Raw genomic sequence first — 27,560 nt, 5'->3', positions numbered from 1 at the left:
TCATCTCCAACATGAGCATGCAGTTTCACAGACCCATCTGTTGAAGGTCTTTAAATATTTAGGCTACGGACTCCTTATGCGTCCAATCTCTTTGTTATGGCAATCAAAGCCACGCTTCAAACATAATGTAGGTGAATTCAAAGCAATAAATGAAATCTACTCAAGGGGTAGGTCGATAGGGTGGTCAAACTAGACGGGTGACCATTTGACAGCCACCACAATGATTGCACAAATTTGCCCGTCTACCATGACTCAAGGAAATCTGTTATCAATTAAGTCTGATATTGCATCAGAGAAGGAAGGAGAGCTAGACACCTTTTTTTAACCCAAATCCAAAGAGAGAGAGGGAGAGGTTCAAAATAGAAGAGGGAATAATCATCTTTCCTTCTCAATCTTATGTCTTGACTGAGAAAAGGAGAGTGACAACATGAGAAGTGCATAATTATGCAATAAAATACTTCAAGAGCACAAATTCTATTGTTACGGCCGCAACTAGTTTACATATAATAAGAATATTAGCTGATTTATCATTATAATAATTATGATTATTGTTATTCTTTATTTTTCGTATTATTAAACACTATTATTAGTATAACAATTAAATTTTATTCTTCCCACAACCTCTTCTAAGGCAATGAAGACCTGATTTGTTTTACTTTCACGTGTAATGATTTTCATTTGTGCTGCAAAACGAGAGGACGGGATCCCAGATCTTTCAAAAACATTACAACTACTTGAGACTGATGTTGATACTCCTCCAATGATATACTACCTCCATTTCATAATACATGCAACATTTCTCATTTGGGCACTATTCATCAACCAGCTTTGACAATCTTTCTCCCATCATTATATAAGAAAAAACATAGACAAGTGTAATCTTGTTAAATTCGTCTCAATGTGAGGATTCCAAGTACTAACTTTTTATAATTTTTACTTACACTATTAATGTCCAAAGAAGCATGTTGGAGTACATGAAAAAAATTGATGCATGTCTTGTGATTTGTGAGACGGAGTAGCATGAAATATGGGCTTATAACTAAGTACATCAATTCCGCGGTCAATTTTATAGAGGAATTTGTTGTACCCTCCTATTGCCGGTAATTCCTCTAATATATATTTCTTATCTAAAGTGACCCTAACTTATACTACCTCCGTTTTTATTTAGATCCAACATTTGCCTTTTTAGTGAGTGTATTAAACGAAAATTCAAATGTTGCATCTAATAAAATACAGAGAAGGACAAAGAAAAGATTCATAATTGTGAAATACTTCCACAGACTCTAATGGCTGATGTGTAAGCAGTAATGGAAGCAATGGTGAAGCAATTGTACGTAATTTTATGACATTGGTCTCATGACAGTGTCCGTGGATATGCTTCTCCAGCTCTAGTATGTGCTTCTTTCATATGCTTCATTACAAGAAGATATGACTTCTAGATGATGAAATACGAAAGAGAAAATACCGAGGGATAGCATTGCTATAGAAATTGGCATGGGATATTTAGTAAATACATACAAACTCACCACCTTTACCACCAGTTAAACTACCTAGCAAACAAGCCATACTTAGAAACTTTCTTTTATCTTTTTTCCCAATACTAAAATATAAAGGACTCGTCATGGTCAACCAGATCAGTTCCACGACTCATGCAACACATGAATTTTAAAAACCACAAGTAGTGTCAAAATTGAAATTTCATCCAGATATCATTTTCTTATAAAACTGAAGGGTCAAGGCTACTCATTAACCAGAGTCCAGAGATCAAGAACAATGTGTTAAACATCACAAAATAGTGCCTAATAAGAAAGAGAGATAACTAACATCAAGCACAAAATCTTAGCAACACAAGGTCCAAACCTTCGGTTTCCCAAACCAGTTTCCTGGCTTAAATGTAGCAAGGCGCCTGAGTAAATCTCCTCTTTCCCAAGGCCTGCATGAAGGCTGTGATGATCCAAGTGCCGAGCCACCAGCACTAGTGCTCAAGGAAGTCCAAAGAGGTTGTGTACCAACGCCAGATAGTGAACCTGTTTTAGACCCTGGGCCATGACCTGACCCATCAGCGCCGCCAAAATTTGGAGGAACTGCAGGTGATGAAGCTCCTGCAGAACTGATATAAACAAACATACAAAAAATTGTCAGATAACTTACTTTTGAAAAACTACAAGTACCAAATTACTATGTATATCAATCACAAAAATGAAAATGAGCTTCAAGCTACATGTCTGCCATAATCAAGCAGGAGATTCGGAAATCCAGACATTAAAAAATATATATCCAATATGATACATTGACTTTTCATCCAGCTTCTTCTGGCTGTAATCAGATTCAAGATTCCACTCTCTCCACCCCGTTAAGGAATTCCCTTTTTTGCCATTTTAGGTCTTCCCACTGTGATTTCTCATCTCCTTCATTGAAATAGGTCCATTATCTAAACTTAGATTGTCCTCAATATACTATTACCCACTTTCTCTTATCAACTGCACTTTTTCCCTTGCTCGATTGCTCCTCAAAGAATATTACCCACTATCTCTTATCATATCTACTATTGCTTTTCTTCTCAATATAATATTATTCCTTATCTCAATCACATCTGTCTTTTCTTTTCTACTCTCTATTGTCCTCAAAATAAGCTTCTTCTAAACCTTTCAATAGTCCATAGACAAAAATTCTGTGAGCTTAAATGAAAATTTGACTCCCACCAAACATGTCAGATGTCAGTAACTATCTCTCTCAATCAACTTTCATATATTCACTATTAAACTATCTTCCAAAAAGTCAGCTGCCCCTACTAAATACTAGAATGTGTGTCAAGGCCTAGTCAGATAGTTTATATAAGGAAAGGAGGAATAGTAACATTCCAAAAACTACGTACCCAAAAGTAACCGGCTTCAAGGGACCAAAGGAGTAATAGATTGATAAATTCAAAAGCATCTACTATAAACTTGATCACACATTCCTTATGTGATTGAGAGTACTCTTCCATTAGTTTCATGGGGTATCGCGATAAAAGATCTGATAGATTCATTCATTTAATGAACACAACGACATGATCTTATAAGAACTCTCATTGTTACAGTCCTACAGAGTATGAGGAGAACGAAACAACAGGAGCCTGAAACCATGCTTGAGTCTTAAAAAAGTCAAGTCACAAGTGCGTAGGCCACGTGGCATATTTTTATGACTAAAAGTATTCGTCATTCATAAAAAGAAGAATTGATCTAGAATCCCTTAGAATTATATTTTAAGGCCTAGATGCTATTGTTATCGTTGTTTGTTTTTAAAATAAAAATAACTACAATGATAAGTTCAAGTTTATTATACAATCCATATCGTATGACTTTTGAAATCTTCAAGGCAGTGTTATCCAACGAAGCCTAAGCTAAATATCATCGAATTCATACGAAAGGAGACAGAAAATCCAATACCCCCTTAAAATAAAAGGCCTAAAACTTACAACATTTCTAGAAGCAACTTTTATGCCTAAACCACCTCGCTTTTTAAGGTGCCTTGCACACTTAAAAAATTTATCTATCTAATCTAGAACAAGATAGTTTTGAGGTGTCCTACACAATCAAAATTATAAAGTCTTTAAGCTATGGGTTTGATCTTATTCCATGACTGACTTATATAAACATTTTACTTTTAACAAGTGATGTCAATAGATACATATTGTAGTTGAAACTAGGAGATCTAGTAAATCTAGACATCAAAAATTGAGAAATCAACATTCCATCGTTGTAGGATTCAGACTCTTACATTGATGTTGTTGCAGCGTAACTCTTTCTTCTATTCGAACACCAATCATGTTTTAGCTTTTTTTGCAAATCATGGTATGGCAGAAAGAATCTACTCTTCCAGTCTACACAATGTTTACTAACAACCATAGTATAAAATCCCAGCCCCATTGCGACCACATTGTAAAAGCTTTTGCGCTTACTGCAACCAAGATACAAGACCACAACAGCCGCAAATCATCTGCATTGCTCTATATTGTTGTTGGTGCAGCATAGATCTTTCTTCTGTTCTAACACCAGTCATGTGTTTATCTTTTTTGCAAATCACTCTATGGCAAGAAAATCATATTCTTCCAGTGCTACATAACTGTTTACAAACAACCATAGTATAAAATCCCGGCCGCATCGTGGCCACATTGTAAAAGCTTTTGAGCTTACGGCAACCAAGATACAAGACCGCAACGACCGCAGTTCATTTGCATTGTCCGGGAAAGTGATTTCACGACCTTTGTTGAGATCACAACCGGAACCAAGGTCAAAACCCATGCTAACAGCTATTCATTCCAGTGCTTTCCACTTCACAATACTTTGTTTGGAAGTGGATTTTGACAATTTACTTAAGTCATCAAACCTTTTCTTTCACTATTCATATTGTCATCACACATCCCTAAAATCAGTCTCTCTACTAGTCTTCATTGGCGGACAATAATGAGTGAAGGAAGCATGCCTCAATATGGCCAAGATCCACTAGAGCATTATGGATGACTTTTCTTCTATATGTAGGATACAACTAACTTCTAATGTAGGTAATAAATGCCAGAATTATATAATGTCATACTGCTGTTTCAACGGTTAGAATTACACTTGAATTGGCTTTGGGAATTATTCCACTTAGTTGTATATACAATCTATAAAAAGTTTCTTTGTTCTGATTGCTCTTCTTTAGTCACTTAGATAGCCAGATAAGTTACCCTATATGAAAAAACAAATAACTTTTTTACTAAGCTCTTCAGCATAAAGCAATTCTATTGAGCTAATAGATATATGGCTCTACGATTTCACACAGCACAATAATATCGTGCTTCTTTCGATGATCTGATCCTACACCAATTCTCAAACTAATGAGATAAGCACATTCAACTTCCCACCTCATAACGATAATATCCAATTGCACAACTCCACGAAAACGAGGGCCAATTGTATTGAAATGGACTGAAATTCACTCCTTGATATCAGCAAAGTTGGTGTTTCATACATATATCCCACGGACCGTAAAGAACAAGTTTAAGAACCATATAGTATTTGAAACTAAAAAGAAAAAAAAGCCCCTTCCGGCGGAGTATAAACAAAGATTGGAGCTATTTTTTTTTTGCTAAATAATTGAAAACAATAATAAATGGCATGCTACTTCTTATGATAACATGACAGATAGTAAACTAAAAACCAAGTATTGAAAATAACGCGTAAACCCTAAGAATATGCAGCTCAACAGAAAAAAAAAAATCATCAACAATATAGAATTGGACCTCGAATCGTGCCCTAGGAGAGAGAAAATAGAGGCGGATTAATCGCAAATAGACATTGAGGTGAAAGTAGAGTGATACCTGGCTGCCGGTGTTGGATCGACATTGTTGTTAGTACCACCGGAGCTTATGACTTCTTCCCTCATCACTCGTCTCTCTCTCTCTCTCTCTCTCTCTCCTCACTCTCGTTCTCTGGAAATTTTGTTGCGGTTTTAGTTTGACAGTGTTTGAGCGTATCGTAATTTTCTCGTTTTTTGTTCGCAAAGTATTCAACTTATCTTCGAGTTCAGGTATACGCGCTGCTATGGAGCGTTGGTTGCCTGATTATTAGTCATGAAGATAACTTTTGGAGAAAAAAAATACTCCCTCCGTCCCATAATATAGTGCTTGCATTCCTCTTTGGATGTCCCAAAATGTTGTGCCTATTTCTTTTTTATCAATTTATTTGGACTAAATTATCCTTCATTTCTACATAAAATTTTTCAAAATGCCCCTACTTTCTTTTAAAATAGAGAACGTATTGTGTCGGACTCGTCCGACACAACACTCTCATCGGACGAGCAACGCGCGCGACTTATTAAAGACCGAAAAAATAAAAAAAATAAAACAAAAAAAACACTTTCATCCCCTTCATCCGCTTCATCCGCCATTGTTCAAGAACAAAAACATATCCAACAGATCCACTTTCTCACTATAAATCTAGTTCCACTACTGAAATCTAGTTCGTTACAAATTGAACAAGAATGTCAACCGAAGATTCGAATTCACAAATCGCAAGTTCGTTACAAATTGATCTGAGCAATGAGAATACTCACAGAGATCTCACATTACAAATTGAACTAAACAATGAAAACCGTAACACAGATATCACATCAGAAAAAAAAAAAAAAGAAATTACATGAAGAATCAGCTGGAATACAAGACAAAGCAACAGGTGTATGTCTAAAATTAATTTTCAATTGCATTTACTCATTTTCAGTTATAATTTTGATTGTATCAGTTAGTATGCATAAAATTACCTTTTACATTGCAACAAAAGTCTATTTTTCACTCATTAACTTCTTTTTTAGTTAGACTTATTTAGTTTTCAGCTAGACTTATTAAGTGTTCAGTTACAGTACTTTAGTTTTCAGTTAATATAGTTTTCAGTTAGACTTAATTAGTTTTCAGTTGGACTTATTACCTCTTCAGTTAAACTTATTTACGCTTCAGTTAGACTTATTTACTCTTCCGTTAGACTTATTTACTCTTCAGTTAGACTGATTCAGATAGACTTATTAAGTGTTCAGTTAGAGTAATTTAGTTTTCAGTTAGACTTATTTACTCTTCAGTTAGACTGATTCAGTTAGACTTATTAAGTGTTCAGTTAGAGTAATTTAGTTTTCAGTTAGACTTATTAACTCTTCAGTTAGAATTATTTACTCTTCAGTTAGACTTATTAAGTGTTCAGTTAGAGTAATTTAGTTTTCAGTTAGACTTATTAACTCTTCAGTTAGACTTATTTACACTTCAGTTAGACTTATTTTCTCTTCAGTTAGACTTATTTACTCTTCAGTTAGACTGATTCAGTTAGACTGATTCAGTTAGACTGATTCAGTTAGACTGATTCAGTTAGACTAATTTAGTTTTCAGTTAGACTTATTTAGTTTTCAGTTAGACTTATTAACTCTTCAGTTACACTTATTTTCTTTTCAGTTAGCCTTATTTGCTCTTCCGTTAGACTGATTCATTTAGACTAATTTAGTTTTCAGTTAGACTTATTTAGTTTTCAGTTAGACTTTTTAACTCTTCAGTTAGACTTATTTAGTTTTCAGTTAGACTTATTTGCTCTTCAGTTAGACAGATTCAGTTAGACTAATTTAGTTTTCAGTTAGACTGATTCAGTTTTAAGTTAGACTTATTTAGTTTTCAGTTAGACTAATTTTCTTTTCAGTTGGTCCTTAATTTATTTCATTTAGTATTATTATTCTTTCATTTGATACTATTACAATCATTCTCAGCTACACTTGTTTAGTTTTCAGTTAATGCTTTTGTTCTTTAAGTTAGTGTCCTAATTTTTTGACGATGAACTCAACAGCTGAACATGAATATCTCAAGTACATCAATGACGAAAATATCATTAGCAGTTTAATAGGGAGACATGTTACAGATCACAAAGATGGTTACAACTTGTATCAAGCACACTCAAGAGCATTAGGATTTAGTATTAGGAAACAAACTCTAAGGAGGAAGAGAATTGATAATTCAATATACGAATTCTACTTGGTTTGCTCAAAGGAAGGAGGCTCAAAATCAACAAACAAAATAACAGAACAAAAAGAAAAAGACACACAACAAGAAAAACCTGTTCAGATACCAGATGTTGAGCAGCCAACCAACAAAAGAAAGGAAAGAGTAGTCAATGAAACAAGAACAGCATGCAAAGCCATGGTCAGATTTAAGCAAGAAAAACCTGGTGAAGACTTTGTTGTAGTAGCTCATGAGTTGCAGCACAACCATGAGTTGGTAATACAACAAGAAATACATCATCTGAAATCAGAAAGGAAGATAACTGAACAAAAAGGACAACTAATACAAACAATGGTTGAATCTGGCATAAAGCCAATGCATGCATACAACTTTTTGTGTCATGAGGCTGGATCAGAAGAAGTAGTGGGCCACACAAAAAGGGACCATCTAAACTATATCACACAGTACAGAACAAGATTGGTTGAAGGAAAGGATATGCAGAGTGTGTTGGACTTACTTCAGCAAAGAGCGGATGATGATCCTGCATTCTTCTACAGGCTGAAATTTGGGGAACATAACAACATTGTCAGCTACTTTTGGCGAGATTCAATGATGTTGGAGGACTTCAAAGCATATGGAGATGTTATGATATTTGACACAACATATAGGACAAACAAATATGGACTGATATGTGCACCATTTGTTGGCATAAATTGCCATTGGAAAACAACAATGTTTGCATGTGCTTTCATAACTAATGAAAAGGAAGAGAGCTTTGAATGGCTACTAGAAACATTCAAGAGAGCAATGTGCCAACAAGAGCCAAAGACAATTTTCACTGATCAAGATAAGGCAATGGGCAATGCAATTGAAAAGGTATTTTTCAGTTAGAATTATTTAGTTTTCAGTTAGAATTATTTAGTCTTCAGTTTGAGTTAATTATTTATAATTCAGTTAGACTTATTTATAATTCAGTTAGACCTATTTAGTTTTCATTTAGACTCATTTTTTTCAGTTAGCCTTATTTACTTTTTAGTTAGACTAATTTACTTCTCAGTTAGACTAATTTACTTTTCAGTTAGACTCGTTTAGTTGTCAGTTAGACTTATTTAGTTTTCAGTTAGACTAATTTAGTTGTCAGTTAGACTCATTGAGTTTTCAGTTAGACTTATTTAGTTTTCAGTTAGACTATTTAGTTGTCAGTTAGACTCATTGATTTTCAGTTAGACTTATTTAGTTTCAGTTAGACTAATTTAGTTGTCAGTTAGACTCATTGAGTTTTCAGTTAGACTTATTTAGTTTTCAGTTAGACTTATTTAGTTGTCAGTTACACTTATTTACTTTTCAGTTAGACAAATTTACTTTTCAGTTAGACTTATTTAGTTTTCAGTTAGACTCATTTAGTTTTCATTTGGGCTTCATATTACTTCTTTTTGTCTAATGAAATTTTCAGTTAGCATTTACACTGTTTTCAGTTAGACTTCTTAATTTTTCAGTTGGTCTTCATTTATTTCTTTACCTTTTCAATTAGATTCACAAGCATTCAAATGAAAGTGATTTCTAGCATAATATGTACTATCTTAAAACAGGTTTTCCCAAATACAAGACATAGGCTTTGCCTTTGGCATATAGAGAAGAACTTTGTAAGCCACTTCGGATCCCTCAAGACCAATGAAGACTTCAAGAACATGTTCAAGAACTGTTTGATGGGGTGTCAAAATGAATCAGGCTTTGAAGAATTGTGGGCGAAAATGATGGAATTGTATGGACACGAGAAAAAGGAATGGTTCGAGCAAGTATATGATCAGAGACACAAGTGGTGCACCGCATTAAACAAGGATATGTTTTCAGCTGGAATCTTATCATCACAAAGAAGTGAAGTCACAAATAAGGCAATATCATTCAATGCAAAAGCAACAACAAACCTGTTTGAATTCTATCATATATTTGAGCAAACAGTGAAAAGATGGAGAAGCAATGAAACTAGTGACAACTTCCGGAACAGAACTGAACGTCCCAAAGCCGTCAAATCCAAATCAAAGCTTCTGAAACATGCAGCTGATGTATACACACTAGCACTGTATAATGACTTTGAAACAGAGTATGAGTGGGCAATGGCATCATTTTTACGAGCATTTGCAACAGAAAACTCACAGCTGAAGTTGTTTGAAGTCTCACCAGAAGAAGATTTCAGCAATTCACATACAGTAGCATACGATGAGCTAACAGAATTAGTGTGCTCATGTCAATGCTTCACAGAGACGGGGATGCTTGCTTTCACATAATAAGGGTCATGCACATGTTCAGCATATTTCAAATACCACAACAATATATCCTTAAGAGATGGACAAGACTTGCAAAGTCAGCAGTATGGGAGAATGTTCAAGGTTAGTGAAATAAATCAATATGACTAACTGACAAATGAAAGCAACTAACTGAAAAACTGAAGACTCCAACTGAAACAATTAACTGATCACCTGAAAGATTTAATTAGTGAACTGAAAAAAAAAAGGCTCCAGCTGAAACATTACTATAACTAACTGATAAATTAATGTTACTACCAGAACATTAATTGGGGGTTTTGTTTGTGTGGGAGGGGGATATTAGTGGGGGGGTTTTGGGGGTGTGGGGTTTAACACTTAACTAACTGAAACAATTAACACACCACCTGAAAGAATTTATAAGCTATCTGAAAAATTTAGTTAGTCAAATGAACTAATTGACTAAAAAATTATTAAAGAGACAAGGACCAAAGCCAAAATGCACAGTTGTGGACACCATGGAGACATGCAATAACCAAGAATTTCTACAACCTAGTGTCAATATGTCAATCAAATGAGGATGCAAGAACATTATGTGACAAGTCGTTGAAGGAATTATACAAATCAGTGAAAGAAGTTTTCAAGACTGATCAACAAAAACAACAAGAAATCGAAGATGAAGAACTACGAAGACAAACAGTTGAAAATCCTGAGGTGATAAAGACAAAAGGAAGACCACCAAAGGGAAACAAGAGAGTAAAAGGACATTTTGAGAAGCGTAAAATGAAGACAAGGCATCCGAACGAATATGGAACAAAAACCCCAAATGTACCTCAAGTTGAATAGTGTTCAAATAATATTAGTTTTCAATTGTATTCCACTCAGTAATTGTATTGAAATTTACACTTGTTTATTCCTAAGCTACTCGAAATTCAGTAATATTAGTATTTATTGTCCTTCAGTTAGACTTGTTTATTTTTCAGCTAGTGTTTCTAGTGCTTCACTTAGACGTGTTTACTTTTAAGCTTATATTAATTAGTTTCAGTTAGACTTGTATATTTTTCAGCTAGTGTTAATTCTTCTTCAGTTAGACTAATTTATTTCTCAGTTATCTTTATACTGCTTCAGTTAGACTTGTGTCTTTTTCAGCTAGTCTTAATGATGCTTCAGTTAGACTTATTTATTTCTCAGCTTATCTTTATACTGCTTCAGTTAGACTTGTGTCTTTTTCAGCTAGTCTTAATGATGCTTCAGTTAGACTTATTTATTTTTCAGCTTGTATTAATTGTGCTTCAATTAGACTTGTGTATATTTCTGCTTCAGTTAGACTTATTTGATTTTCAGCTTCTATTTAGACTTGTGTAGTTTTCAGCTAGTGTTAAATTTCCTTCAGTCAGACTTATTTATTTTTCAGCTAGTATTAATTGTGCTTCAGCTAGACTTCTTTATTTTTCAGCTAGTGTTTATAGAGCTTCAGTTAGACTTGTTTATTTTTCAGTTAGACTTGTTTGTTTTTCAGCTACTATTTACAGTGTATAAGTTAGACTTAAAATTTATATTTACAAATATATGTCATACACTTATTATTATGAGTTAGATTTTTTTCAGTTGGTATTTGTATTTTTCCAATTAATTTTCAAACAACTTCATTTTTACACAAATGTATTCCATTCAAAGTAAGTGTAAATGTACAATTCATTAAAGAACACAGATATAAAATGTAAAATGAGTTCTGTGCTATTTGTACTGTACATTGCAAAATTCAATGGTTTCTATTTCTACTGTACATTATAATAATAATAAAAAAAAGTTTGGCACCTAAGAATAATGAAATTTCAACAGTTGCTCTATTTTCACTTTGTCTCCAAAATTATTATTCAACACATCTTCTACTTTCGCCTCATGATCCCTCCTTCGCCGTAAAATGTGTGCTTCTTTTCTATTCGTCTTCTTTGATCGATTAAATGCTAATTTATCTAGAACAGCCTCTTTATCCTTCCTTATCTTCTGTCTTGCCATCAGTTCAGGTTTCTTTGCAGACCAAACATAACAGTCATGCTTCACTTTCTCTCTCAGTTTGTTTAAAGGATGGTCCACAAGACGAAGAGCAAGCCTACACCGCTCAAGGTTTTTGGTGGCTGCCTAAAAAATAAAAAAATCAAAACTATTAAAAAAGGTTCAAAAATGTAACAATTACAAAATAAAACTAACTGAAAATAAACAACAACATCAACTAGTCTTTATAGTGCTTCATTGTTTTTCAGGTAGTCCTTATAATGCTTTCAGCTAGTAATGATTGTGTTTCAGTTAGACTTGATTGTTTTTCAGCTAGTATTTATTATGTTTCAGTTAGACTTGTTTATTTCTAAGCTAGTCTTTACAGTGCTTCAGTTAGACTTCATTATTTCTCAGCTAGTCTTTATAGTGCTTCAGTTAGACATCTTTGTTTTTCAGCTAGTCTTTCAAGTCCTTCACTAACTGGCTATCATACCTTTTTCTATTAAAAAACTTTCAAAAACAGAAATGTAACAAGCAAAATACTCCCTAAAAACATAAAGTAATCATACCCTTTTCAGGTCAACAAGTGCAGCATGGTTAGTATTTTGACCGTCATACAGCTCCATGGTTTTGATTGCATAGACACCACAATCAAAATTGTTGTCCTTGCTTCTCCAAGGGAAGTAAAGAGTTGATGTTTGCCAATGGTGGAGACGATCAAAATCACGACATCTCATAGTCTCTTGCATAAAAGAATCAAAAGCACGACACTGCATTTGAAGATCAAAAAAAAAAACAACAATTAAAAAACAAGTAATAAAATGGAACAAAAAAAAAATACAAATGCTCATAAAAAGGTACGTACAAAGTATGTAAGACCGTTAAATTCCTCATGCTTATATCTATCAATGTCCTTCATGTCTGTACGATTGTCAATATTTTCAATCCTTTTTGCTTTCTTGTTCAGCACCAAGACAGTATAATGATCATCCTTGTGAACAGGAACAAAAATCTGGAAGATAAACATAAGATGCAAAAGCAATAAGTCTACCTGACAGAGAACAAAATGAAATACTAAAAACACTAGCTGAACTAAAAACATACACTAACTGAAAACATAAACTAGGACTAACTGACAAGTAACATACACTAACTGAAAGAGAAAATTACACTAACTGAACAAATAAAAAAATGGTTAACAATAATACAACTAACCAGTTCAGCTTCTCGAATATCATTCCGTGGAAATGATTTCACCCATGAAGAAATAGCTTCCTTACATTTCTTGTAGAATAAATCATCATCTTTTGTAATAAGCTTTTTCTTGTTTTCTTCCCATTCCTTAAACTTCTGATCATACTGACTAGTGCCCTCCAGGTTCTTCAAAATAATCTCATTTTCAGCAATCTCACTCTCAAACTGAACCTTTTTTACCTTCTCAGCACACAACCAATTGATATAGTTCTACAACAAAAGAAAATAGATATAATGACAAACTGAAACATTAAGTTTAGTTTTCAGTTAGACTTTTTAAAATGTCAGTTAGATTTATTTACTTTTCAGTTAGACTTATTTAGTTTTCAGTTAGACTCATTAAGTTTTCAGTTAGACTCATTAAGTTTTCAGTTAGACTCATTAAGTTCTCAGTGAGACTCATTAAGTTTCAGTGAGACTTATTTACTTCTCAGTTAGACAAATTTACTTTTCAGTTAGACTCATTTAGTTTTCAGTTAGACTTATTAAGTTTTCAGTAAGACTCATTAAGTTTTCAGTTAGACTCATTAAGTTTTCAGTTAGACTCATTAAGTTTTCAGTTAGACTCATTAAGTTTTCAGTTAGACTTATTTACTTCTCAGTTAGAGTAATTTACTTTTCAGTTAGACTCATTTAGTTTTCAGTTAGACTTCTTTATTTTTCAGTTACACTTATTTATTATTCAGCTAGACTTATTAAGTTTTCAGTTACACTTATTTAGTTGTCAGTTACACTTATTTACTTTTTATTAGACTGAAAACATAATATGACCAACTGAAAAACATAACATGACAAACTGAAAAACAGAAGATGACCAACTGACAAAATAATATGACCAAATGAAAACAAACATATAAAACTAAGCAATAACAACACTTACAAAAGGCATAATATTAAACCAGAATCTCCTTGTTGCAGAAGGTGATTCCTCTTCTTGCCTATTGAACATGAAGGCGCATCCGTCAATAACTCCACTTGTCAGCCAACCTTGACGAGGCATGCTAATTAAGTCGAACTTGTACAACTGAACCGCATAGTTGCTATGAGGATTATCAAAATCCACAATGAGATCACTTGTTAGTTCACTTTGCATAATGTCATTTTTCATCTTCACTTCCTCAGAATCTGTATCCAATGACATATATGCAACATCTTCATACTCATTGTAAAATAGATAATCAACCAGCAACCTCTGGTCAGGAGACAGATCACTCAAATATCTATTATAATTTGCAAACTTCGACACAATATTATGCCATGGTTGTTGACAGGAACAGCATGAATCCAGGGTAGAAGATGAAACATCACCAGCTTCCTTCTCATCCTCTTCTTTTTTACCCTTGTCAGAAGATGAACCAACTCCTTGATCAGCAATCCTATCAATGAGGTCCTCCAAACCTTCATCGTCATAATCATCACCCGGTTCCTTAACCCTCACAACTTTCCCAACTTTCTCTGAAGTAGGGTCATAGTCCCACCCCTTCAATAATTCAGGTGTTGAAGGGATTTCTGACTTTGATTGTTTCTGAGGTTTGTAGGATTTGTATGATGATTGATCAGAATAAGAGCCATCACCCTGCATTCAATTAAAATATTAAAAAAGGATGACAGATATACTAACTGAAAGATAAACATACACTAACTGAAAATAGAAACAGATACTAAATGACAAGAAACATAAACCAAATGAAAATTAAACAATTACTAACTGACAAGAAAGATACACTAACTGAAACATAACATAATACTAACTGACAAAAAACAAACACTAACTGACATGAAACTTACACTAACTCAAACATAAACTGATACTAACTGACAACAAACAAACATACACTAACTGAAATAAAAGATATACTAAATGACAAGAAACATACACTAACTGAAACAGAAAAATAAACAAATTAAAACAGAAACTAAAACTATACTTACTCGAGGATATTTTACATTTACTGGAGTGATGATTGGAATTGAACTTCCAACACCCTCACCACTCTCTGCACTGTATGGAAGATCCTCAACAACAGGACTAGGAGTTAATAGTTGGAATGAAGGGGCATCGAAATCAGCAATGTTTTTCCTTTTAGCAGAAGAATCAACTCTCCAAGACTTTCTGCTATATACATTCTCAACGCTTCAACAACAGGAGGAGGAGGAGGAGGAGTTGGAGTACGAAGATCAACAATATCAATACCAGCAGCGGTGCGAGTAGGGACGTGTGTAGAAATTTTACACTTATCCTTATCCTTAGCCCCTTTGACTTGATCATCATCAGCATTCCTCCTCTTCCTATCAGCTTCCTTTGGTTGTTCTTTCTCAACATCTTAATTCAAAAACAAAAAAAATAAAAAATAAATATAAAAAGTTCCATTTGATATTTATATGATATTCAGTTGGTATTAAGACTATTTCAGTTAGAGTATCAAAATTTTCAGTTGGTCTGAATATTCTTTCAGTTTGACTTGTTTATTGTTCAGGTAGTCTTTATAGTCCTTCAGTTAGACTTGTTTATTTTTTCAGCTAGTCTTTATAATACTTCAGTTAGACTTATTTACTCTTCCGTTAGACTTATTTACTCTTCAGTTACACTGATTAAGTTAGACTTATTAAGTGTTCAGTTAGAGTAATTTAGTTTTCAGTTAGACTTATTAACTCTTCAGTTAGGCTTATTTACACTTCAGTTAGACTTATTTTCTCTTCAGTTAGACTTATTTACTCTTCAGTTAGACTAACTTAGTTTTCAGTTAGACTTATTTAGTTTTCAGTTAGACTTATTACCTCTTCAGTTAGACGTATTTGCTCTTCAGTTAGACTTATTTGCTCTTCAGTTAGACTGATTCAGTTAGACTAATTTATTTTCAGTTGATATACTTTTCAGTTAGACTTATTTAGTTTTCAGTTAGACTTATTTTCTTTTCAGTTGGTCCTTAATTTATTTCATTTAGTATAATTATTCTTTTATTTGATACTATTACAATCATTTTCAGCTACACTTTATAATACTTCATCATTATTGTTCAAGTAATCTTTATAGTGCTTACTTCCTATTTATTTTTCAGTTCGTTTTCATATTGTTACAAACTAAAACAGTATTTCAGTTGCTATTTATAAGATATTATTTCCTTTAGAGCATCACATTTTTCAGTTGGTCTTTGAATTCTTTCAATTAGGAATAACATGAAAGAAACTTACTTCCTCCTTTCTCTCCTTCTGCATGAACCCCAGCATCCAACTCCTTATTTCCTCCTTCCTCTTTATCTCCTTGAAGACCACAATCATCATCAGCATTGCCAGTCTTCTTATTATCATCTTCCTTCGGTTCTTTCTCATTATCTTCATTCAAAAACAAAAACAATAAAAAAATAAATAAATACACAATAACTGAAAAACACAAAATCAGAAATGAATAAATTCATTGACAAACTAAAACTATTTTTCCACCAGATACCAAAAGTTTCATTTGGTATTTATATGATATTCAGCTAGTATTAATATTATTTCAGTTAGAATATCAGACTTTTCAGTTGGTCTTTTTATTCTTTCAGTTAGCTATTTAACTTTTTCATTTAAGCAAACTAAAACAATACAATAAGAAGAACTTACTTCCACCTTCCTCTCCATCTCCATGAAGACCAGCATCCTTATCTCCTACTTTGTCTTCATCTCCTTGAAGACCAGGATCACCATTATCTCCTCCTTTGTCTTCATCTCCATGAAGACCAGCATCCTTATCTACTCCTTTGTCTTCATCTCCTTGAAGACCAGGATCACCATTATCATCAGCATCATCATCCTTTGTCTCATTATAATTCTGGTGATCCTTATCATCACCATCATCATCATTCATCATCATCATCTTTCTTATGCTGATCATCATCAGCATTCATCTTCTTCTCATCCTCCTCTCCTTCTTTTTCATCATCTTCATTCAAAACATAAAAAAAACAACTAAATACACATAAACTGAAACAATGTTTCCAACAGATGAAAAAAAAAAATAAACTGAAAAAATCCAGCAATCAAATGAAAACTTAAGTGAATTGAAAAAATTCATTTAGTATTCATCTCATTTTCAGCTGGTGTTCATATTATTTCAGTTAGACTGTCAAAGTTTTCAGTTGGTCATTTTATTCTTTCAGTTAGAGTATCAAAGTTAGCTATTTCACTTCTTCAGTTAAACATTTCTTTCACTTAGAGTCTAAAATTTTTATTCCAACCAGATTACAAAACTACAACATGAAAATAATATAATGAAAGGAACTTACTTCCTTCTTTCAAATCAACTCCATGAACACCAGAATCCAAATCAGGAACATTTTCAATTCTTCCAAACTCCAATTCAACAGGCCGCTTCACCAATAGTGAAATTGTAGGATCAACTTTGTTTGCACTGTCTTTCGCTTCCAAATGACGCTTGCATATGTCGTCAATTTGACTCAGAAAATCTGGGTTAAATACTTCACTATCATCCAGAGAAATACTGTCTTGAGACAGCTTCTCGCCTTCCTCCCGAATATTCTGGGCAATCTCCAAATTCACTTGACAGAATGCAAGCGCATTCCTCTTCAACTTGTGCATGTTCTTCACATATTCCTTCAATTAAAAGAGCAAAATAGAATAAACAAACAAATCAATATGATGATGACACAGAAACAACATAAACAAAAATATAAGGACCATCTGAAAGAATCAAACTATCAAATGAAAACTTAAATGAAATATAAATAAACTTATTTAGTTTTCAGTTACACTAATTTAGTTTCCAGATAGACTTATTTAGTTTTCAGTTAGACTTATTTACTTTTCAGTTAGACTTATGTACTCTTCAGTTAGACTTATGTACTCTTCAGTTAGACTTTTTTAGTTTTCAGTTAGACTTATGTACTCTTCAGTTAGACTTCTTTAATTTTCAGTTAGACTTATTTACTTCTCAGCTAGACTTATTTACTTCTAAGTTAGACTTATTAAGTTTTCAGTTAGACTAATATAATTTTCAGTTAGACTTATTAACTCTTCAGTTACATAGTTTCAGTTAGACTTCTTTATTTCTAAGTTACACTTCTTTACTTTTAAGTTAGACTTATTTGCTCTTCAGCTAGAACTGACATTATTTCAGTTAGAGGTCAACAGTCTTCACTTAGAGTTCAAGAGTAAAAAAAATAAAAACATAAGATAAATGAAACTCACAGGAACATCAAGAGCATCTATTTCCTCATCAGTCATCAAACTATGAGGAAGATCCATGATAAGCTGCCTAGTTGAAGGTGATGGACCCTCAACCACCTTAATTATAGGAGAACCAGACTTCCTACTAGCAACACTAACACTGGGAGTTTTAAACTCAACCTTCTGTTTTTCACGCTTCACCGGCAGAATAAAATCCATGTTGATCTCAAACTGCTTCACAACATCAGTCAAATCCTTCTCATCCTGCCAATAACTGATAAATGGCTTACTGACATTTGAATAATCCAGATTACGACACTTGAAGTTGTGAATAACAGCAAGAGTCAAAGCGCTGACGCATCCCCGAAGCTTGAATGATACTTTCTTCTGTCCAAGCTCAATCTTCTTAATCATAATAGACTGATGACAGTCCAAAACAGCAGCACAAAGACTTCTCAATATATATCCACACCAGTCATAACTTGAAATTGCAGATGCATCTTCTAAACTCTTGGCACATTTCAGCACAGGCCCTAAATCAGCTATAGGACATAGAAGCTTGGACAACGAAAAGATAACAAATAACTTCTTGAAATCATCCCCGGATTCATATTTCTTAAACAAATCATCCCAATTTTTTCTACCAATATATACCTTCTTGGGATCAGAAATACCAAGAAACCTATGCCAATCCTTCCTGGCACTTCCAGCCTCTATCTGACTACCTTTCCTCCTAAAGGCGTCATCATCTATAACCTCTACTGCTCTATCTGACACAGGTAACCCCAAAACATCACTAATGGTAAACTTATTAAAAATCAGTTTACCATTCTTTGTTGAAAACATCATTCCAGATGCATTGTAATTTAACAACACCTCCAAATTCAGATTAGGACAAAACTTCTTTATCCTAATATCTAAGAGACTCCCAAACCCAATATCCCTAATGTCTCTTTTTTGCTCATCACTCAAATTACTAACCACTTCATTTAAATGGGAATAGTCTGACAATACTTGTAGATTAATTGACTTTATTTTTTGCTCAGTGAAATTCCTAACAAAAGTGAACAAAAATAACTTTAAAACATAAAAAAAAAACACAATCATATAATATAAAAGGAGAATAATGAAAAAAACATACGATCTATCAAATGTGTCTTTCTGTTGATCGGGATTAGATCTTGAAAATGAAAACTTGATTGGTGATAAATCAGATTTGCCTTTCTTCTTAGACAAGGATTTATCACATCTGAAAGAAAGAAAGTTTAATCAAACAATAAAAACTGAAAAAAAAACAGCATCAACTGAAAAAATACAAAGATCAACTGAAAGAATACCAACATCAACTAAAAGCAGACCACCATCAACTGAAACAATAGCCTAGATTATTTTTAAGGTAGTCTATATAGTGCTTCAGTTAGACTTCTTTGTGTTTCAGATAGTCTATATAGTGCTTCAGTTAGACTTGTTTGCATTTCAGCTTATATAGATTGTGCTTCAGTTAGACTAGTTTATTTTTCAGTTAGTCTTTACAGTCCTTCAAAGTAACTTCTTTATTTTTCAGCTAGTATTTGTTGTGCTTCAAGTAGCCTTGTTTATTTTTCAGCTAGTCTACATAGTGCTTCAGTTAGACTTGTTTGTTTTTCAGATAGTCTATATAGTGCTTCAGTTAGACTTGTTTATTTTTCAGCTAGTCTATATAGTGCTTCAGTTAGACTTGTTTTTTTTCAGATAGTCTATATAGTGCTTCAGTTAGACTTGTTTGTTTCTCAGCTAGTCTCTACAGTCATTCAAAGTAACTTCATTATTGTGCTTCACTTAAACTTGTTGCTTTATCAGCTAGTCCTTATTATTTCATTTAGTATAATTATTCTTTCATTTCATTCTATTCCAATTACACTTAAAATTTTCATTGAAAATTTACATTGCTTCAGTTAGACTTGTTTCTTTTATCAGTTAGTCAATATAGTGCTTCAGATAGACTTGTTCGTTTTTCAGCTAGTATATAAAGTGCTTCAGATAGACTTGTTCGTTTTTCAGCTAGTCTATATAGTGCTTCAGATAGACTTGTTTGTTTTTCAGATAGACTTCTCCTTTGTCAGCTAGTCTATATAGTGCTTCAGATAGACTTATTTAGTTTTCAGTAGCTTATTTAGTTTTCAGTTAGACTTATTTAGATTTTAGTTAGACTTATTTAGTTTTCAGTTAGACTTATTAAGTGTTCAGTTAGAGTAATTTAGTTTTCAGTTGGACTTATTAACTCTTCAGTTAGACTAATTTACGCTTCAGTTAGACTTATTTACTCTTCCGTTAGACTTATTTACTCTTCAGTTAGACTTATTAAGTGTTCAGTTAGAGTAATTTAGTTTTCAGTTAGACTTATTAACTCTTCAGTTAGACTTATTTACACTTCAGTTAGACTTATTTTCTCTTCAGTTAGACTTATTTACTCTTCAGTTAGACTGATTCAGTTAGACTTTTTAGTTTTCAGTTAACTTATTTAGTTTTCAGTTAGACTTATTAACTCTTCACTTAGACTTATTTGCTCTTCAGTTAGACTTATTTGCTCTTCAGTTAGACAGATTCAGTTAGACTTATTTAGTTTTCAGCTAGACTTATTTTCTTTTCAGTTGGTCTTCTTACTATTCATTTAGTATAATGACTCTTTATTTCATTGTTTTCCAATTAGACTAAAAATATTCAGTTAAAATTTACATTGTTTCAGTTTTTACACTACTTCATTTTTCAGTTACACTACTTCATTCTCAGTTACATCTTTATTTTTTTAAAAAAAGTAAACAAAAACAAATTAAAAAACAACAAAAGAAAGGTTAGAAATGTCTAAATGAAACTAAACAAAATCAACTGAAAAGAATATAAGAAGCAACTAAAAACAATACTAGAATCAACTGAAACAATACAAGAATCAACTGAAGGAATATAAATATCAACTGAAAACAACATCAACTAAAAGAATACAAGTAGCAACTGAAAGAATATTATAATCAACTGAAAGAATATATAAATATCAACTGAAAAACAACAACAACTGAAAACATGTGTATAAAAACAACAAACTGAAACACAAACCCTAAAACATGAAATAAATACTCTGATAAACTGAAAACATTCAAAAATAGAAAAAAAATATCTAAACTACTCTAAGAACTTGAAATCTACCTTGGATCATAATCACCATCTTTCTCTTTCTTCTTCCCAGCAGTAGACAGTGCCAAAATTTTTCCTGAAGATGCAAGACTTCACCTTCTTCGACTTCGGGCTACATTACAATTACAACAACAAAAACGCTCAAATTTTGAAAACAAAAAAAAATTTGCAGCAAAAACAAACGAAATTATACCTAGAATCATCATTTCTAATCCTCTTCACCATATTTGCGATGCAAACGTAATGAATTACGAACAAAAAAACACGCTAAGTTTCAACAGCAGCAGAAGCAGAAAGCGAGAGCAGAAAAATTCTAGAAATAATCAGTAAATAATATATCGGTTTCTTTGAAATGAAGAAGAATCAGTTTTAAAACTAGCGAGAATCAAGTAGAAATCCAAAAAAACAGTTTCAAAATCGAAAAAAGATAATGACCTAATAACCGTTATATGTTTTTCTAAAAATAAACAAAATTGCTGATCAACAAACAAATATGAAAAAAAAAGAAAGCCCGCGCGTTTTTGATGGCCAGGCCCGTCCGACGAAAGCTATTGGGTCAGACGGTCTGACCCAATACTTTCACTTTAATACTTTCACTTTAAAATATGTGCCCCTATTTATTGTTTTACACCATTCCAAGGTATATTTATTGCTCTTTCATTTTATTTTAAAGGAAAAAGAAGAGAAAACTAGTTCCAAGACAAAAATACCCAATAAACATTTACTTAAATATTTTTTTTTGTGAAATCCTAAAACTCTTTCCATTTTCCTTAATTCTTGTGAAAAATGAGAAGTGAGCACTATATTATGGGACGGAGGGAGTACTTGAATAGGTTTGACCAATTACGTATTGTTTACCGCAAATCATATTTCCATCAATCTGATTAGCATGTACTCCGTTTACGTTAATATTAGTGTGCATTAGGTCAAATGCACGTATTGTTTCTGAACAATCCAATGTATCGGCAGAAACCCACTATATCATATAAAAATCAATATATCATTTAGATATATATTTTACATCATACAGAAACTACATCATTTCTAAACCATCCACTATATAATTTATAAACGGACTATGTCATGAAGAAACTCACCATATCATTAAGAAATATACTATATCTGTAAGAAATATATTATATCATTTTGAAATAATACACTATGTCATGCAGAAACTCATTATATCATGCAAAAACTCATTATATCATGCAAAAACTCACTATATCATATATAAATTTCATATTTTTATATGTTAAAGCACGTGTCACGATATATACTACACAACCTACATTTTCATGCATGTTAAACATTACATTAAAATTAAATCCTCCATTATATTGCATATAATATCACTATATGTTTTCCGTTGATAAAAACACTATCTACTATCTATTATAATATATATTACAAAATCCTTGAGCCATGAGAAGGTGCCACATAGTATTTCTAGCCTAAATTGTAGAGTGTAATCCCCCGTAAATTTATGAATTTTATAAATATATTTTGAGGTATAGTTATATATAATTAAGTATATTTTAGTATTTAAATGATTTATTTCTTCAAAGGTTGACTATTTGAAAGTCAAATGAATTATTCTAATGACTTAAAGAAGTTAAATATTTTGTCTAGTCATGCTTTGAAGAAATATTTGAAAAGTTTAAAACACTTTTGGGTTGTGAAAAAGATTTCTAATTGGGTATGAGAAACCCAAACACTCAATTCATCAATCATTAAACTCTAGTTTGAACTCAATCACCTTTTGATAAACCCGCAAGGAGAATCTATAAACCCCCCCCCCCAAAATCCCAAATATTTCCCACACAGCTTTATTTTCTCTCTCCTTCTCCCATAACTTTCCGCCTTTCCCTCCTTTTCTTCTCTCTCTTTTTCTCTCTCCTCTTCCTTCGGCCTTTGCTCCTCTCCCTTCGTGCGTCCGTCGCCGCCAGATAGATCCACCGTCGCCCAGTAGCAGCCGGCGTTTCCTTGGCTACCGCGAGATTCCTCTCTCCTCTTCTTTTGTTGGTTGTTATTTTCTTCCTCCTCGGATTTTTATTTTAATGCAAAATTTTTATATTTTTTAGGGTTTGTTTTGATATGATTATGTTTAAAAGTTATAGTTTGATGATTTGATTATGAATATAAGAGTATATACTTTGTGTATTAAAGAAATTAAAATTCAGATATACTTATTATGTTTGAATTCGATTTTTAATGATCAAAGCATAAATTGTTAGGGTTTTATGTTGGAAAGTCATAGTAGTATATGATTAAAATTGCCTCAACTGTAGTCCCCCGTAAATTTATGAATTTTATAAATATATTTTAATGTATAGTTATTATATTTAAATATATTTTAATAATTAAATGATTCATTTCTTCAAAGGTTAACTATTTGAAAGTGAAAGGAATTATTTTAATGATTTAAAGAAGTTAAAATATATTTTTTAGGCATGCTTTGAAAAATATTTATAAGTGGGTATGAGGAACTCAAACACTATTTCATTTAAAATCTATTTGAGCCCAGTTACCTTCTATAAATCCCATAAGGGGAACCTATATAAACCCAAGATTTTTCCCACGCACACAAGTTATTTTCTCTCTTCTCCTTTTCCCCACAAACTTTCGGCCCTCCTTCCTTTTTCTTTCTTCCTTCTGTTTCCTTCCGGCGCCCCACCGCCGACCATCACTGTCGGCGCTAGCAACAGCTGAATCGTGCCACCACCCTTGGCCACTGGTGTCTTCTTTCCTCCTTTCCTTTGCTTTGGTTTGATTACTTTTCTTCCTCCTCAAGTTTTTATTCAAAATTTATGTTTTTTTAAGATTTGTTTTTAGTATGATTACGTTTAAAAGCTTTAGTTTGATGATTTATTTATGAATCTAAGTTTATATAATTTATGTATTGAAGAAATGAAAATTCAAATTAAATTTGCATACCAGGTTTGAATTGAATTTTTAATTATGAAAGCATGGATTTTTAAGGTTTTAAAGATTGGAAAATCATAGTAATATAATACTAGGATGCTCGGACTCGGGTACGGGTGTCGGAGTCGGGTACATGTCCAAGTGTCGGACCCTTCAAATTTTAATTTTAAGGATTCGGGGACTCGTTTTTGAAGATTCCAAAATTTGGATATGGACTCGGGGACACGTGACAGAGGTATATAATTTAAATTTAAAATTAACATGTAAAAAAAAAAATTATGAATAGAAAACATTAACTTAATAATAGAAATTTCATTCAAAGTACTTCATATTAATACTAAATCATCACAACAAGCTTACTTCCAACTAACACCAAAAAGAGTTTGAAGAAAACATAATATCAGCTTTAGCTAACATGAAATCGCTGACATAAACTTCCTAAAACTTTCAAGTCTGAATTAGAAAAAACCAAAATAAACTAACAAAACAAAATATCAATTTTGATAAAGCCTCCTCCATTACATTGACTTCGCAAAGCAGCTTCATGCATCATCTTCAACTTCATCATTAACGCCTTCAATGTTCTGCTCCTCAAAAAAGAGATTTCCAAAACCTTCAATGTAATCTTCATCAACAAAAAGTGAATCTCCACCTTTAAAGAATTAGTAATCATAATAGTCTAAGTTAGTAATCAAAATAGTCCGAAAATCGAATAAAAAATGCATGAAACTTGTTGTTTATCAAGTTGAAAAACTAAAAACTTACCAACATCCCAAAAGCTTAATGGACCAGCAGTGTACTTTTCCTTCTTTCTGGATAACACACGCAAATAAGAGTGAACATAAACCAGATCTTCTGCGCTGCTACAAGCTAGCCTATTTCTCCTGATATCCTGAATGTTAGAGAAATCACTCCAGTTTCTTTCACATCATGAAGAAGAAGCAGGCTGGGAAAGTAACTTGAATGCAAGAGCTTGTAATGTTGGTGTGGATGAACCATATATAACTGGCCCACCAACTCAGGGGATCTTTGTGCGCCCTAGCTTCCATTACATGAGCTTCACTAAAAAAGCCCAAAGTACCCGAGAAATTGTCCATATTCAGCATAAACTTTCCGAAGATCATCGGAGGTTGAAAACATTTTTTTAAAGCATTTATCTCTATTGTGAGACACTTCTTCATCCTCGTTAGGTGCTACCCTTGGAACCAATGGATTCCCTCCTTGTAACCATGACTCGCTATAGTATTTCGGAATAAGTGATTGTGCCATACAGTGAAGAGGTGTATTATTTTTGTTCCACTTTGCTTCAAGTACACCATGAATCACATTAAAAAAAAGATGAATGACCAGTAATTGCATCCAAACTTTCATGCTCAAAAATTTTATCCCTAACTTCTTCAATCATAGTAGCCCACCAGTCATATATCAAATGCAAACAAGGAGCATCAAGATCAGCTTTTCTTATCATATTATATATGGGTGTTGTGAAATTCAGAAAATATTCTACTTTGTCCCACCATCTATCAGAAATTACACATTCTTTTACTCCATCAGCTTTGGTCTCTAAATTTGTCTTCCTAAAGGTTTTCCACTTAACATCTAATACCATTTTTTCAAGAGCATTTTTGACTTCGAACAAGCGTTCTGCCATGATAACATGAGAGGCAAAACGTGTTTCTGCTACCTTAATAAGCATGTGTTTGGAATAATTCTTAAAAATAGTAAGGGCTTTCCCTGATTCAAAACAAAAGTGACAACAGCATCACATTCAGATATTAAGAAAGAGATCCACTTACACTCATCATATTGGCTTGAGTTGTTGGGGGGTTCACATATAGCGTTGAGTGCCAAATTCAAAGTGTGCATAACACAAGGTGTCCAAAAAATGTGGGAATATTTGGCTACAATACTCAAACCTGTTGCTTTGAATTTCCCTGTATTATCCGTGATAATCTGGACAATGTTATCAGCCCCTTCTTTATCGATAACCTCTTGAAACAAACTTGCAACATAGTCAACATCCTTCAAATTTCCACTTGTGTCAAAAGCTTTGAGAAACATAGAATCTCCTCCTGATGCAACCATGACATTGATGAGGAGCCTCTTTTGGTGATCAGTCCACCCATTTTGAGCATAAAGACACTCCTTTCTTCTTCCAAGAGTTCCTAAAAGGTTGGAGTAAAGTATTCACATGTGTTTTCTCTCGCTGCAATAAAGTGAGCCTTAACCTGTTGTAAGTTGGTGGAACATACCTAGAACACCTACTGTTTGCAAGTTTAAGAACAAACTCACGAAAGCATGGATTTCTGACAAGTGAAAATGGAAGTGCAGCAGAATAAATCATCCGAGCACATTCCTTATCTAAGTCATCTCTTTCTACAACATTGAAACATGGTTCTATTGTACCCTTATTTCCTTTTTGTTTCAGCAAGTCAGAACCGGGAGAGAGGGTCACATAATCAAGTTTCCTCTTTGCTTCAAAAGACTCTCTAGCCTTTTATAGCCTCTGCCATATCATATTCTTTTTGAATTTGATCTTTAATTTAATCAGTGACCTTCATACATGGCTGCACACCATGCCCTAGTAATTTTGGGAGGTGGGCTTTCACTTTTGAGTATGAACCTGTAACCATTTTATTACAATAGTTACAGGTGCATTTTCTATTTCCACTACTACCGGGATTTCGAACAACAGTAACATGGTTCCAGAGTGGTTCATCATCATATGAGGTAAGTTGTGATGGACTAGGTCGTTTTGGGGCTGAATTTATTTGGAGGTTGAGCATAGAGGAGTTTGGTGAAGCCATTGAAATTGGGAGATATTAGGAGCTGAAGAAACTCAGAAAGATTTGGTTGTGGTGTGAGAATTGGGAGATACATGGGCTTCATATTTATAGTTGAGAGAGGAAGGAATTTAAGCTAGGAAAATTATAGAGGGAAACCAAGAGTTGAAGATGATACTGGAACTTAAGATAGCAAGAAGACTTAATGAAATTTTTTTGGGAGTGGTAATTGGGAAAATGAATGCAACTGTACAACATAGGGAGGATAATATTTCTTGTACTACCCATAAACTTGTACTGTACTGCCATTTTCTTCCACCTTTTTTTCTTTTATCTCCCCCCCCCCTCCCCTTTTTTTGAAGGTAGTTTGTTATGTATTAGTTACCTTTATTAAAAAGTTATATAAATGTTTTATGTTTATGGTAATTTTATTAATATAGTAAGAATTATTATTTTGTATGTAAATGTGTATGATCGTAATATATTTTATATCATTTTTAAAAGACAATCAATCATATA

The 27,560-nt window shown here is 33.0% G+C and overlaps 4 protein-coding genes across 6 annotated transcripts in view; 1 reads left to right on the top strand and 3 right to left on the bottom strand.

Moving 5' to 3' along the window:
- Window positions 1-5,502, bottom strand: part of LOC104907362 (uncharacterized) — a 33,992-nt gene extending 28,490 nt beyond the window's left edge. For both annotated transcript variants that reach the window (XM_048642936.2, XM_048642937.2), the window contains exons 1-2: window positions 5,342-5,502; window positions 1,861-2,110 (exon numbers count right to left, since the gene is read on the bottom strand). In XM_048642936.2, the coding sequence (XP_048498893.1) occupies window positions 1,861-2,110; window positions 5,342-5,406 (315 nt within the window). In that variant the 5' untranslated portion in view covers window positions 5,407-5,502. The remainder of the gene's footprint in view (window positions 1-1,860; window positions 2,111-5,341) is intronic.
- Window positions 5,503-9,766: 4,264 nt separating this feature from the next.
- On the top strand, window positions 9,767-10,713 carry LOC130590958 (uncharacterized). The gene is made up of 2 exons (XM_057393753.1): window positions 9,767-9,876; window positions 10,232-10,713. The coding sequence occupies exons 1-2, from the start codon at window positions 9,783-9,785 to the stop codon at window positions 10,594-10,596; spliced, it is 459 nt and encodes a 152-aa protein (XP_057249736.1). The 5' UTR covers window positions 9,767-9,782; the 3' UTR covers window positions 10,597-10,713.
- A 686-nt stretch (window positions 10,714-11,399) lies between these two features.
- On the bottom strand, window positions 11,400-16,013 carry LOC130591085 (uncharacterized). The gene is made up of 7 exons (XM_057393996.1): window positions 16,006-16,013; window positions 14,994-15,082; window positions 13,883-14,457; window positions 12,964-13,212; window positions 12,614-12,760; window positions 12,318-12,518; window positions 11,400-11,892 (listed from the first exon to the last, which is right to left on the bottom strand). Exons 1-7 carry the CDS (start codon window positions 16,011-16,013, stop codon window positions 11,569-11,571), a joined length of 1,593 nt encoding a protein of 530 aa, XP_057249979.1. The 3' UTR covers window positions 11,400-11,568.
- An 813-nt stretch (window positions 16,014-16,826) lies between these two features.
- LOC130591239 (uncharacterized) lies at window positions 16,827-21,605 on the bottom strand. Of its 2 annotated transcripts, XM_057394234.1 has the most exons (4): window positions 21,349-21,605; window positions 18,190-19,417; window positions 17,268-17,595; window positions 16,827-16,924 (listed from the first exon to the last, which is right to left on the bottom strand). In XM_057394234.1, the coding sequence occupies exons 2-4, from the start codon at window positions 19,273-19,275 to the stop codon at window positions 16,842-16,844; spliced, it is 1,497 nt and encodes a 498-aa protein (XP_057250217.1). In that variant the 5' UTR covers window positions 19,276-19,417; window positions 21,349-21,605; the 3' UTR covers window positions 16,827-16,841. The 2 variants fall into 2 exon arrangements, with proteins under 2 accessions (XP_057250217.1, XP_057250218.1); XM_057394235.1 differs by lacking the exon at window positions 21,349-21,605 and having other exon boundaries at window positions 18,349-19,693.
- Window positions 21,606-27,560: the final 5,955 nt, after the last annotated feature.

Source organism: Beta vulgaris, chromosome 4 (assembly GCF_026745355.1).
Source record: "Beta vulgaris subsp. vulgaris cultivar EL10 chromosome 4, EL10.2, whole genome shotgun sequence".
NCBI classification, from domain to species: Eukaryota; Viridiplantae; Streptophyta; class Magnoliopsida; order Caryophyllales; family Amaranthaceae; genus Beta; species Beta vulgaris.
This window is presented reverse-complemented; position numbering and strand designations above follow the sequence as displayed.

Excerpts from the sequence above, each read along its gene's own strand:
- LOC130590958 (XM_057393753.1), top strand. The coding sequence starts at position 9,783 with ATGCACATGTTCAGCATATTTCAAATACCACAACAATATATCCTTAAG. Across the intron at positions 9,877-10,231 it reads AGTATGGGAGAATGTTCAAG|ACAAGGACCAAAGCCAAAAT; the intron begins GTTAGTGAAATA and ends ATTATTAAAGAG.
- LOC130591085 (XM_057393996.1), bottom strand. Across the intron at positions 14,458-14,993 it reads TCCATACAGTGCAGAGAGTG|AGAAAGTTGGGAAAGTTGTG; the intron begins GTGAGGGTGTTG and ends ACCCTACTTCAG. Across the intron at positions 12,761-12,963 it reads ATATTCGAGAAGCTGAACTG|ATTTTTGTTCCTGTTCACAA; the intron begins GTTAGTTGTATT and ends TTTATCTTCCAG.
- LOC130591239 (XM_057394234.1), bottom strand. The coding sequence starts at position 19,275 with ATGATTGTGTTTTTTTTTTATGTTTTAAAGTTATTTTTGTTCACTTTT. Across the intron at positions 17,596-18,189 it reads TAGATGCTCTTGATGTTCCT|GAATATGTGAAGAACATGCA; the intron begins GTGAGTTTCATT and ends TTTTAATTGAAG. Across the intron at positions 16,925-17,267 it reads AGTTGATTTGAAAGAAGGAA|ATGATGAAAAAGAAGGAGAG; the intron begins GTAAGTTCCTTT and ends TTTTGAATGAAG.